Genomic DNA, 12,897 nt, shown 5'->3' on the forward strand with positions numbered 1-12,897 from the left:
TACAATAAATCAAAAAATCAGCCGCGCGTGGTACGCGCATGCCTGTAATTCTGGCTACTTGGAAGGCTGAGGCGGAAGGATCGCCGGAGCCCAGCAGGTCGAGGCTGTGATGGCCGGGAGCGGCCACTGCACTCCAGTCTGGGTGACAGAGTGAGACTCCAACTCAAAAAAAAAAAAGTATGTCTTTCTTCCTTTCTTTACTTGTTTTTTTGAGTCAGGGTCTCTGTCGCCCAGGCTGGAGTGCAGTGGCACAATCACTGCTCACTGCAGCCTCAACCTCCCAGACTCAGATGACCCTTCTGCCTCAGCCTCCTGAGTAGCTGGGACTACAGGTACACACCACCATCCTGGCTAACTTTTATTTTTTTATTTTTTGGCAGAGATGAGGTTTCACTATGTCGCAGGCTGGTCTTGAACTCCTGAGCTCAAGTGATTCTCCCATCTCAGCCTCCCAAAGTGCTGGAATTACAGGCGTGAGCCACCGTGCCCAGCTGAGCCAGAGTATTTCATCCCGGGTTTGATGCTGGAGCCCTCATCCCTTCCCAAGAACCACGATCAGGAACTTGGTGGATGTCCTGCAGACCCCAGAACTGAAAGACCACCCACTTCCAAGCCCTCCTGCTCATCCTCTATTGGGAAGAGCCCAAGTCCTCACCCTGGAAATGGCCTGGGAACTTGCTACATCCACTGTGCTAAAGCCATTTGGGGCACATCCATGTCAGTTCACAAAGAGGTGGGACCGCCTATGAAAGGACAAGAGATTCTCATCTCTGAGAGTGAGGGACCCTCGGCGAGGGACCTGTGGCATCAGCCCTGGGATTCAGCAGGAACATTTCCGCTCACAAATCCAATGAGCAGTTTTGAAGCAAGAGAGGTCATTCCAGGTGCCGCCTCTGTTCATGCTAGCGCAGTCCTCGTTGTTGATGTTATTGGGTTCCTCTGGCTCCCAGAAGCTGGATGGAGGAAAAAGTGGGCAGGAGAGGGGGATTTGCAGGTGGCAAAACTCTTCTGCGTGATACTGGCAGAGTGAGCACAAGGCATCATGCCTTTATCCAAGTTCATAGAGCCGCACAATGCAAAGGCTTTAGTGAGCTGTGTGGACTCTGGGCTCTAGTGAGCAACCATGTAGCCGGGTGCAGTGGCTCCCATCCCCCACAGTTAGGGTCCCCACGTCCCTTCTGTGACAAGCACTAACTCTTCATCATTAGAATCAAGGGGCAGCAGGGGTACTCTCGGGGCCTTAGGGGGCGATGACAATTTACCAACCGGAAGAGAAATGTTTCTGTATTTAAAATAAGTACTAAAATGAATACAGGTGGCTCATGCCTGTAATCCCAGCACTTTGAGAGGCTGAGGTGAGAGGATCACTTGAGGCTAGGAGTTTGAGACCAGCCTGGCCAACATAGTGAGGCCCCCCCGTCTTTATTTAATAATTTGAAAATATATGTATAAAAATATTAAAATAAAATGAGTACAGCTGTACCAGAAAGAACCAACTCCTGCCTCCTTCAAGCACGTACCCCACCATCTCCTCTCCCCACTGTTTGGGCCCACGAAGGAAGCAGAGGAACCCCAAGAGCGCTGAGTACTTGCCTTAACGTGACAGGTGACCCATCCAGCCACCTCCAGTCCCCTTCTTGGTCCCTGTCACTCAGCCCCAGCCAGTACATCCAAGGAGAATCATGAGCCTTGGCCAAAAAATTCTGCAAGTACAAACTCCATTCAGCCATCAGTTCCTCTACTCCACCCTCAGGGTGAGGGCACGCCCTTTGCTATGCGCCACACATGTAGGGCTCAGGAGTGCCACCCTCTACACCCCTCCCAGTCCCCGTGGTATGCAGAGCAAGCTTCATGCCTCCCTCCCATGGTGGCCTATGTGGTGAGGATCATCGTGCTACTTTTTCTCATGCCATCTGTGAACTGCTCTGTGCCTCAGTTTCATCTGTAAATGGGTTAACAGTAGCAACCCCTTTATAGGACTGTTGAGAGGATTAAATAGGTTCCTATGCTTCAAGCGCTCAAAACAGTGTCACGAGTACTGTGACATCTTAACATTTAGCATTATAACATTTAAGTGACCATTTTAACAATAGCAACTGATGCTTTTTTGGTTTCCCCAGTACTTTTATCTCACCCTGAAGCTTTAATCTTTGTCCAGACAGCAAAGGAACTGATTGCTTCAGGAAAAGTAGAGGACAGGGACCTCCTGGTTTTGGTATTTCAAAAGCCCAGGTCTTTGAAAGAAAAGAAAGGACAAGAGACAAAGACAGCCTGGGTGCCTATAATCCCGGCACTTTGGGAGGCTGAGGAAGGAGGATCACTTGAGCCCAGGAGTTCAACAGAGCAAGACCTTGTCTCTACCCAAAAAAAAAAAAAAATTAGCTGGACATGATAGCTCACACCTGTAGTCCCAGCTACTCTGGAGGCTGAGGCAGGAGGCTCACCTGAGCCCATATGATTGAGGCTGCAGTGAGCCGTGATTGTGATTGTGCCACTGCACTCCAGCCTGGGTAACAGAGTAAGACCCCAACTAAAAAATAAAAATAAAAAGATAAAAGATTGGGAAGAAAATGTGGTTAAAAGCAACTTCTCTTCAAGCAAACTAATTTATGATGAGAGAGGTCAGACCAATGAGTCTAGGTGGGGGCAGGGCAGATTAACTAGGAAAGGATATGAGAGGACTTTCTGGGGTGGTGACAAGATTGTAAGCTCTGCCGGGTTGACAGCTGCATGGGTGCATACATTTGTCAAAACGCACTGAAAATACAATTAAGATTTGTGCATTTTACTGTATGCAAATCACACCTCACTCACCCAACTTATCACCAGACCGAGATTTTCTAAAATGTAGAAAGGAGAGATGGCAAAGGAGGGAATTTATGAAGATGTGCATGCGATGGGTTCCAGAGGGAGGAATTCTGCACCTCATCCCTGGTGAGCCCCAGGGGATGGCAAAAACCCCAGGTGGGTCTGATGACTCAAAAAAGCAGAAGGGCTCTGGGCACTCTTTCCTGGGTAAAGCCCCAGGGAGGTGACAGGAAGCTAGAGAGAAGAAAAGGCTGCCCATCCCGTCCAATTAGACAAGAACTCACAGTCTCTTAGATGCCAGAGTAAGGTAGAAGAAACAGAAAGATCCCTTGTTCCCAGTAACAGCAGAAAGAGGTAGCAAACCCTCCAGACCCAGTCGAAAGCCCTGGCTGATGGAAGACTGGGACACCGCAGAGGCATGAGACTATCTCATGCAGAGGTTAAGAGCTTGTTATAAAATTTCAGTAGCTCAAGGCCAGGCGCAGTGGTTCACGCCTATAATCCCAGCACTTTGGGAGGCAGAGTGAGAGGACTGCCTGAGCCCAGGGGTTTGAGACCAGCCTAGGCAACTTGATGAGACCTCATCTCTACAACAAATCAAAAATTAGCTGGGAGTGGTGGTGCACTCCTATGGTTCCAGCTACTTGGAAAGCTGAGGTGGAAAGATTCCCTGAGCCCAGCAAGTCGAGACTGCGGTGGCTGTAAAAATCCGTAAATTAGCTGGGCATGGTGGTGTGCACCTGTAGTCTCAGCTACCCTGGAGGCTGAGGCAGAAGGATCATCTGAGCTCCGGAGGTTGAGGCTGCAGTGAGTCATGATCCTGCCACTGCACTCTAGCCTGGGTGACAGAATAAGACTCTGACTCAGAAAATTAAATAAAAGTTTCGTAGCTAAAAAGTAATTCCTGAAGTAATAAATAAAGAAATAAAATTTAAGGGCAACTCCAATTTTTCCCCATCCAGAGAAAGGAAGGATACGTGAATCCTGGAACAGAGGCAAACTGACCCTGTTGATTCTTAAAGGCTCAGTGAGAACAGCTCACCTGCTCAGCAAAGCTACTGACGATGACCAAGTGAGAGAAATTGTCCTGGCAGAATTCCCGGGCTTCATCCCATGACCTGGTGCTTGGGGAGAAGTAGTAACACGTACATTCAAAGGGGAGCCAACCTTCAGGGCAGGTGATTCCGGAACACTCTAGGGACAGAATAGGATGTTGGTCAGGGTAGTTCCACAGCCAGAGCCATGTACATGGTAAAAAAAAAAAAAAATTAGCTGGACTTCATGGCATGCACCTGTAGTCCCAGGTACTCAGCATAGTGAGGCAGGAAAAGCAAGAGTTGTGCTCGCCACTACATCTATGTGTATGGTTGTTCAGGCTGTGCACTGCTCAACTCCAGGGGGCACCATTCACAGAGAATGCACTGAGAATCACTTCCATGGAGTGGTGCATTGTGCTGGTTCTGCTATGTTCCCCAACTCTGGGCAGTTCCCCAAGTCCTACTCACCTAATAAGCCCCAAAGTTTCCCCCGGGACTGGTTGGTGTCAGCTCTTATACGGTCAATGTCCTTCTTCAGGCCAGCCAGTCCTGCCATGCCAGTCACTGCCAGAAAGGATGGGTTAGCACCACTGACTTCAGACACATCAGAGGGAAGTAAGAGTTGAGCTCGCCACTATATCCCCATTCCAGTAGGTTGTGCTTGAACTCAAATACCCCATGTAGGCCAAGCACGGTGGCTGACTCCTGTAATGCTAGCACTTTGGGAGACTGAGGCAGAAGGATTGCTTGAGGCAGGAGTTTGAGACCAGCCTGGGCAACATAACAAGACTCCATCTCTACAAAAAAATAATAATAATTAGTTGGGCATGATGACATGCACCAGTAGTCCCAGCTACTCAGGAGGCTTGATCCCAGGACTTCAAGGCTGCAGAGTGCTATGATCACTCCATTGCATGTCAACCTGGGTGGCAGAGACCCTGTCTCTAAAACACACACACACTCAGGGCTCAGGAATCCTAGAGGGGCTCGGAGGAGGGATCAATCTCTGGGACTTGGGGAAGGGTGGGGATGGTGGGTTCCCTGGAGGAGGTGAGTTTTGAAGGAAGGGTGATTCTGTTACGTGGGGAAGTGGGTACACCAGGCAGGGTCTATCTCAGAAGCAGAGATACACAGCCAGTGTGCTGGGGAAGGCTGTTGCCATAGGGGCGAGTGGAAGCTCAGAGCAGCTGGAGGTCAAAGTAGGATGAGCTCTTGAACTTGAACTCCTCAACTGCCAAGCTTAAGGCTCCCCACAGAACTCCAGGCAAGGAGAAGCTATAGGTGGGTCTTGAGCAGAACCATGGTTTGGCATGCTGCGTGGGGCAAGGCAGATAGGGCATTCTTCATACTTTGGTGGTCATGGCAAGAGCCTTTCCAGCCGAGAAGGTTCTTCTACAACTAATGTGTGCATCCTCACTATTCAAACCATGGTTTCTCCCAACACTCACGAGATCAGTAGATGGGCCTTCGGTTGGTCAAAACATACACATAAGTTAGAAACATAAGTTATCCTTGGCACCCTTCCCTCTTTCTCACCATCCTTCCCAAATCATCTTCAGCTCCCATCAATTTTCTTTTTTTGAGTTGGAGTCTCACTCTGTCACCCAGACTGGAGTGCAGTGGCCGCTCCCAGCCACCACAGCCTCAACTTGCTGGTTTCTGGTGATCCTTCCGCCTCAGCCTTCCGAGTAGCCGGAACTACAGGCATGCACTACCACACCCGGCTAATTTCTATATTTATTGTAGAGATGAGGTCTCACCAAGTTGCCCAGGCGGGTCTTGAACCCACGGGCTCAGGGAATTCACTCTCCTCAGCCTCCCAAGGCACGGGATTACAGACTGAGCCTCCGAGCCCAGTCAATTTTTTTTTTTTTTAGTCAAGGCCTCACTCTGTCACCCAGGCTGGAGTGCCACAGTGGCACCATTATGGTTCACTGCAGTCTCAAATTCCTGGGCTCAAGCGATCCTCCGGCCTCAGCTTCCCTAGGAGCTGGAATGACAGGCATGCACCACCATGCCCAGCACTTTTTTTTTTTTTTTTTTTAAGTTTTGTAAAAATGAGGTCTTGCTGTGCTGCCCAGGCTGTCCTGTCCATCTTATCTCCAAGCCCCTCCTACTCTCACCTGCCCACCTACACTGTCCTCCTCCCTTGTGTTCACATCATTTCTTCCTACCACAGGGTTTTTGCACGTGCTGGAAACTCTCAAGCCCCTATCTGATTAATTCGTTCTCTCCTCTTCCGTCAAGCAGCTGCAGCACCATTTCCCTAGGGAAGCCCTCTGTGACCCTCCCCACCAAACACACAATCAAGATTCCTTGTTAGACATTTTTTTTTTTTTTTTTTTTTGAGATCTCACTCCATCACTCAGGCTGGAGTACAGTGACACAATCACGGCTCACCACAGCCTCCGACTCCTGGGCTCAAACAATCCTCCTGCCTCAGCCTCCTGAGTAGCTGGGACTACAGGCATGTGCCACCATGCCCAGTTAACTTTTTTTAATTTTTGGAGACACAAGTTCTTGCTATGTTAACCAGGCTGGTCTCAAACTCCGAGGCTCAAGCGATCCTCCTGCCTCGGCCTCCCAAAGTGCGGGTTACAAGCGTGAGTCACCATACCTGGCCTCCTTGTTAGTTTTTTTTTTTTTTCCTTGTTAGTCATTTTTATAAAACCACATCCCTCTTCTTTTGGATTATTCATTAAAATTTGGAGTTTTATACTTATTTGGGCAATAATTTGTTTAATGGCTGTCTATGTCTGTGCTGTCCAATAAGTCTATACTATGAACTAATTATATCATTTTTAACTTGCTAGTAGCCACATTTTTATTTTATCAAAAGAAGCAGGCAAAGCTAATTGAAATTTTTTTTTTGAGTCAAGTTCTCACTGTGTTGCCTAGGCTCAGACTGGCCTCAACCTCCTGGGCTCAAGACATCCTCCTGCCCCAGGGAGCTGGGATTTCAGCTACATTTCACCATGCCTGGCTTGAATATTTTTTATTCATCACCTATCATTATCATTTCAAAGTGAATCAATGTTTTAAAAAAATTAGGCCAGACTTGGTGTCTCAGCCTGTAATCCCAGCACTTTGGGAGGCCAAGGTGAGTGGATTGCTTGAGCCCATGAGTTCGAGACCTCACCTCTACAATAAATCAAAAATTAGCCGGGCGTGATAGCACACGCCTGTAATTCCGGCTCCTTGGAAGGCTGAGGCGGAAGGATCGCCGGAGGCCAGCAGGTCAAGGCTGCGGTGGCCGGGAGCGTGCCACTGCACTCCAGTCTGGGCGACAGAATGAGACTCCAACTCAAAAAAAAAAAAAAATTAGTCAGATATTTCACATTCTTTTTGTCTTTGAAATCAGTATGTATTTATTTGTTTGTTTATTTGTTTGTTTGTTTGTTTGTTTGAGAGAGACAGAGTTTTGTTCTGTTGGCAGGCTGGAAGACTGTGGTGAAACCATTGCTTACTGCAGCCTTGAACTCCTGGGCTCAAGTGATCCTCCAACCTCAGCCTCTCAAGTGGCTAGGACTACAGTTGTGTGCACCCACACCTGGTTAAATTTTTAAGTTATTTTTTGTAGAGACTGGATCTTGCTACATTGTGCAGGCTGGTCTTGTACTCCTGGCCTCAAGCAATCCTCCCGCCTCAGCCTCCCAAAGTGATGGGATCACAGACATAAGCCACCACACTCAGCCCAGTGTATTTCATACTTACAGCTCATCTCAGTTTAGACTGGCCATATTTCAAGTGTCCAACAGCCATTTGAATTTTTTCTTGAGACAAGTTCTCACTTGTGGCCACCATATTGGATAGTGGAAGTCTAGACACACACACACACACATACACACACACCATAGGGCAAGAATGTGTTCACCCTTCTGCCCCCTGGTCCCTGGCACAGTGTCTAGCAAAGACAGGGATGGAATTGACCTTGGAATTGGGTTTGAAGATTGGGTTGGTGCTCAACACGCGTGGCGTGAAGGAAAGACAGAAAGCACTCACCGTTTGCTTCCCACATTGTCTGCCGAAAGGTCCTCAGCTCTTCCACCACCTCCTGGTCTACGAGGAGGATTCCAGTTCAGGCCCAGTTTCTCCCCAGCCCCACCCCCAGTCTCTCTCCATGCCCCATCCTGGCCCTACTCACACTTAATCAGGGTCACAGCCAGACCGGCACAGCCCAGGAGCAGGGTCATCACCACCAGCAGCCACAGGCACACCAGCCTCTCCGCCGGGCAACACCTAGGACCTCCAGACTCCTGGTGGCGCTGGGATGCTGGAGTGGCTGGGGTGGGGTGGGGACAGAGAGACTGATGCCAGTGCTTCAGAGGGTGAGGAAGGGACCCTTCAGCCTTTCTCTAAGAGCAGGGAACAGAGGTATGTCGCATGACTGTTTCACCAGATGGGGTCAGCGAGAGAGGGTTGGGGGAGTGAGCCCTGGGGAAGCCCAGGGCATTTATGGAGCATTGCCTGTGTGCTGAGCATCACGGGACACCTTTCTTAGCTTATTGGATCCCTCCCTCTTATGATGAAACATAAATATCATTCCCATTTTGCAAGGAAGTAAACTGAGGCTTGGTGAGGTTGTGCACAACTCGAACCCAGCTTTGTTCTTAATATCTTTTTCTTTTTTTTGAGTCAGGGTCTCACCCAGGCTGGAGTGCAGTGGCACCATCACAGCTCACCACAGCCTCAACCTCCTGTGCTCTGGCGATCCTCCCGCTTCAGTCTCCCAACTAATGCTTTAATTTTTGTAGAAATGAGGTCTCACTATGTTGCCCAGGCTGGTCTCAAACTCCTGGACTCAAGTGATCCTCTCACCTTGACCTCCCAAAGTGCCGGGATTACAGATGTGAGCCACCACGCCCAGCCTGCTCTTAATATCTAGGCTGCATCATCTCCGACTCTCAGAAGCCCCTGCCCAAGCTGTTCTCTCTTCAAGAAAGCTTATAGACCCTTGCTTCTGGGGCAGAGAATATTTCCCATATCTTACACAAGCAGGAGGCAGCATCTGAGAGTAGCTAGCAAACACCCTGGGTCCCTGGAGCCAGGCACAGTGGCACACGCCTATAATCCCCACACTTTGGGAGGCCTAGGCGGATCGCTTGAGTCCAGGAGTTCGAGACAAGCCTGGGCAACATAGCAAAACCCTTGCCTCTGCAAAAAAAAAAACAAAAACAAAACCAACAGATTAGCTGAGCGTGGTGTTATGCACCTGTTGTCTCAGCCACTCGGGAGGCTGAGGTGGGAGGATCGCCGGAGCCTAGCAGGTCGAGGCTGCAGTGAGTTGTGATTGTACCACTGCGCTCCAGCCTGGGTGACCAAGTGACACCTCAACTAAAAAAAATAGAAAAAATTGGGGGAGTGAAAGGATACTTCCAGGCGTCCCCACTTGGGCTTCTTAAAGAGTCTTTCCCCTACTCACCCAGTGAAGGGGATGTGCTCACGGCAGGGGTGAGGTCCAGGCCTGCACGGGATCAGAAGGACAATGGTCATTCTAGGACGGCTTCTGCCAGGTGAGCAGACGATCCCAGCCTCGGCTCTCACCTGCCATCTTTGGGGCTTGCAAGGAAGTGGGGTGTTCCCTTTCTTTATGTTAAAGATGTGGGGTGCAATTCAGGATTAGGTATACAAGTGGTTATTGTACAGGTAAAGTTTGGGCCTCCCTTTGGACCCACTTTGCCTGGTTTGACATCAGGTACCCTTATCGATGCGTCCCACCTCCACACCCTCACCGGCAGTATCTCGCTACTGCCAATTATCTGTTTTCTTCTCTGAGGAGAGGGGAATGGCTGCTCAGGTTCAGAGCAGGGCGAAGCAGGCACTGGGGCTCCTGCACCCCCAAACCCAACTCACCTGCCCTTGGAGGTCTTGAGGGAGCAGCTGAGCCTGGAATGGAGAAGCTCGGGATTAGGGCAAGGATGGGAAGATCAGAAGAAATGATGGAAACAGAGTTAGCACTGCAGTAGGAGGTTGAACGAAAGAATGGAATTGGGATTAGGGATGGAGACAGGGCTGAGGAAGAGTGACCAATCAACCTGGATTGCCTGGGACTCTCCCCATTTTTTTACTTGCTATTTAATAGAGATGGGAATCTTGCTATGTTGCCCAGGCTGGTCTCAAACTCCTGCACTCAATCAATCTTCCCACCTTGGCCTCCCAAAGTGCTGGGATTACGGGTATGAGTCACCACACCTGGCCAAATCTCCCAATATTAAAACTGAAAGTAGGCCGGGCTCGGTGGCTCAGCCTGTAATCCCAGCACTTTGGGAGGCCAAGGTGAGTGGATTACCTGAGCCCACGGGTTCGAGACCCGCCTGGCCAACTTGGCGAGACCTCATCTCTACAATAAATCAAAAATTAGATGGGTGTGGTAGTGCACGCCTATAGTTCCAGCTACTTGGAAGGCTGAGGCGGAAGGATCGCCGGAGCCCAGCAGGTCGAGGCTGCGGTGGCCGGGAGCGGCCACTGCACTCCAGTCTGGGTGACAGAGTGAGACTCCAACTCAAAAAGAAAAAAAAAAAAACTGAAAGTCTCACATCCCAGGAAATCCCTCAGTCTTGGGAAAACTAGGGGAGGTGGTCACCCAAGTTAAAGGCACGCTTAAGAGATGAACATTTCCCATCAGTTGAAACAGTTTCACTGTTCAGGCTATTTTCTTTTTTCCACTCTCTAAAATATTTTAAGGAATACCAGCCTAGGCAACATAATGAGACCTTGTCTTTAAAAAAAAATTTTTTTTAATTAGCCTGTAGTCCCAACTACTCGAAAGGTTGAGGCAGAAGGATCGCCTGAGCCCAGGAGGTTGAGGTAGCAGTGAGCCATGATTGTGCCACTGCACTCCAGCCTGGGCAACAGAGTGAGACTCCGACTCAAAAAAGAAAAACATATAGTGAGCAGAGAATTCACAGTTCCCTTCTCTGAGCGTCTCTTTGAAGTGTTTGATCAAAAGGAGAGAGGATGGAAAGGAAGGGGGTGGGTTTCCTTTGAGAGATGAGATCTTTTTTTTTTTTCCGAGTTGGAGTCTCACTCTGTCGCCCAGACTGGAGTGCAGTGGCCGCTCCTGGCCACCACAGCCTCGACCTGCTGGGCTCCAGTGATCCTTACGCCTCAGCCTTCCGAGTAGCCGGAATTACAGGCACGCGCTACCACGCCCGCTAATTTCTGATTTATTGTAGAGATGAGGTCTCGCCAAGTTGCCCAGGCGGGTCTCGAACCCGTGGGCTCAGGCAATCCACTCACCTCAGCCTCCCAAAGGCGCGGGATTACAGGCTGAGCCACCGAGAGAGACGGGAATCTTGCTCTGTTCCAAACCCAGTTCCCTCTATTCCCCTCAGTCACACTCCAGAAAGTTCCTCTCACGTGGCTTGGGAGGAAGGTCCTTGTAGGGTGGAGCTGTGTTCTCATAATCCTCATCCTCCTCCTCCTCCTCGGTAGTCCCTTCCAGAGAAAAGGCAAATCAGAGCCCAGGCCATTCTCCATCCCTCAGGCATGGTCTCTGGTCCCAGCCGCCCCAAAGTGAGGGGATCTGGCCCCAACCTGAGCCTGGTCAGGCCCTTACCTGGCAGGTCCGGGTGACCAGCACTTGTGTACAGGTTGAACATGGCTGCAGCTACACCAGGACCCTGAGAAATGACAGCCAGGGCTTGGCAGCTTCTGCCTCCTGTCCCTTCTACTCAAACGTCTGGGGCCCCACTCAGTTCCCTTTTCCTTTAAGAACCAAAATACATGCAAATCCATCTTGAGGGGAAGCCCAAGGCCCCCGCACACACTGTCTTTCTCTCCAATTCAGGTTCATACATAGACATCACAGTGGATAAGCTCCTCCCTTCAGTCTAGACAGGAGAGACAATAAACCAGTAAAGAGACATGGAAATAAACAATAACATTTTTACACATATTTTATTTGCAATAGTGGCAAAGTATTATTATTACAAAAATAATAAAACAGAGCCAGCGTGATGGCTCACGCCCATAATCCCAGCACTTTGGAAAGCTGAGGCAAGAGAGGATCACTTGAGGCCAGGAGGTGAAGACCAGCCTGGCCAACACAGAGAGACCCTGTCTCTACTAAAAAAAATTTAAATTAGTCAGCCATGGTGGCATTTACCTGTAGTCCCAGCTATTTGGAAGGTCCAAGAAGGAGGATTGCCTGAGCCCTAAGATCGAGGTTGTAGTGAGCCATGATTGCGTCACTTGCACTCCAGCCTGTGTGACAGAGCAAGACTGTCTCAAAGAAATAAAAAATAAAGTTGGGCTGAGCACAGTGGCTCACACTTGTAATCCTAGCACTGTGGGAGGCTGAGGTGAGAGGATTCCTTGAGCCCAGGAGTTCAAGACCAGCCTGGGCAACATAGTGAGACCTTGTCTCTACAAAAAAATTTTTAGAAAATTAGCCAGGCACGACAGCCTATACTCCCAACTACTCGGGAGGCTGAGATACAAAGATCACCTGAGCCCAGGAGACTGAGGCTGTGGTGAGCCATGATTGTGCCACTGCATTCCAGCCTGGGTGACAGAGTGAGACCTGACTCAAAATAAATATAAATAAAAATAAAGTTACAGAGAGAAGGAGAAGCCTACTCCCACCCCATGAGCAAACCAGGGATTGGGGTTTTGACTCACAACCAAATCAGCAAACAGCAAAATGACAGACATGGATAAAAGGGGGCCCAGCGGGAGCGGCCGCATCTTTTGGTATGGCAAGGATGTGAGAGTTTCCCATGAGCCAAGGGAAGCCACGGAAGCTCCCAAGACAGCAGTGTACCTGTGTTTCTCAAAAGGGCTGCCATCAGGCTGGGTGCAGTGGCTCACATTTGTTATACTAGCATTTTGGGAGGCCGAGGCAGACGGATCGCTTGAGACCAGCCTAATCATCAGAGTCGTACAAATTAAGACCACATGAGATATCATCTTATAACCATCGGCATGGCTATCATTAAAAAGACAAAAATAGCCGGGCTCGGTGGCTCAGCCTGTAATCCCACGCCTTTGGGAGGAGTGGATTGCCTGAGCCCGCGGGTTCGAGACCCGCCTGGGCAGCAAGACCTCATCT

The 12,897-nt window shown here is 49.6% G+C and overlaps 1 protein-coding gene across 1 annotated transcript; it reads right to left on the reverse strand.

The window, feature by feature from the left end:
- Window positions 1–820: 820 nt before the first annotated feature.
- CLEC17A (C-type lectin domain containing 17A) lies at window positions 821–11,446 on the reverse strand. The gene is made up of 9 exons (XM_008059488.1): window positions 11,404–11,446; window positions 11,205–11,282; window positions 9,268–9,309; window positions 7,990–8,127; window positions 7,848–7,904; window positions 4,314–4,409; window positions 3,851–4,002; window positions 1,594–1,703; window positions 821–953 (listed from the first exon to the last, which is right to left on the reverse strand). The coding sequence occupies exons 1-9, from the start codon at window positions 11,444–11,446 to the stop codon at window positions 821–823; spliced, it is 849 nt and encodes a 282-aa protein (XP_008057679.1).
- Between the last annotated feature and the right edge of the window lie 1,451 nt (window positions 11,447–12,897).

Source organism: Carlito syrichta, unplaced genomic scaffold, assembly GCF_000164805.1.
Source record: "Carlito syrichta isolate Samal-C Ts95f unplaced genomic scaffold, Tarsius_syrichta-2.0.1 Scaffold304165, whole genome shotgun sequence".
Lineage (NCBI taxonomy): Eukaryota > Metazoa > Chordata > Mammalia > Primates > Tarsiidae > Carlito > Carlito syrichta.

Bases quoted from the DNA above. Each gene is read 5' to 3' on its own strand.
- CLEC17A (XM_008059488.1), bottom strand. From the start codon at position 11,446: ATGTTCAACCTGTACACAAGTGCTGGTCACCCGGACCTGCCAG. The intron at 8,128-9,267 runs GTGAGTAGGGGA...ACCCCACCCCAG, and splicing joins GAGCACATCCCCTTCACTGG to CCACTCCAGCATCCCAGCGC. The intron at 1,704-3,850 runs GTGAGCTGTTCT...TTGTACTTGCAG, and splicing joins TCAGTAGCTTTGCTGAGCAG to AATTTTTTGGCCAAGGCTCA.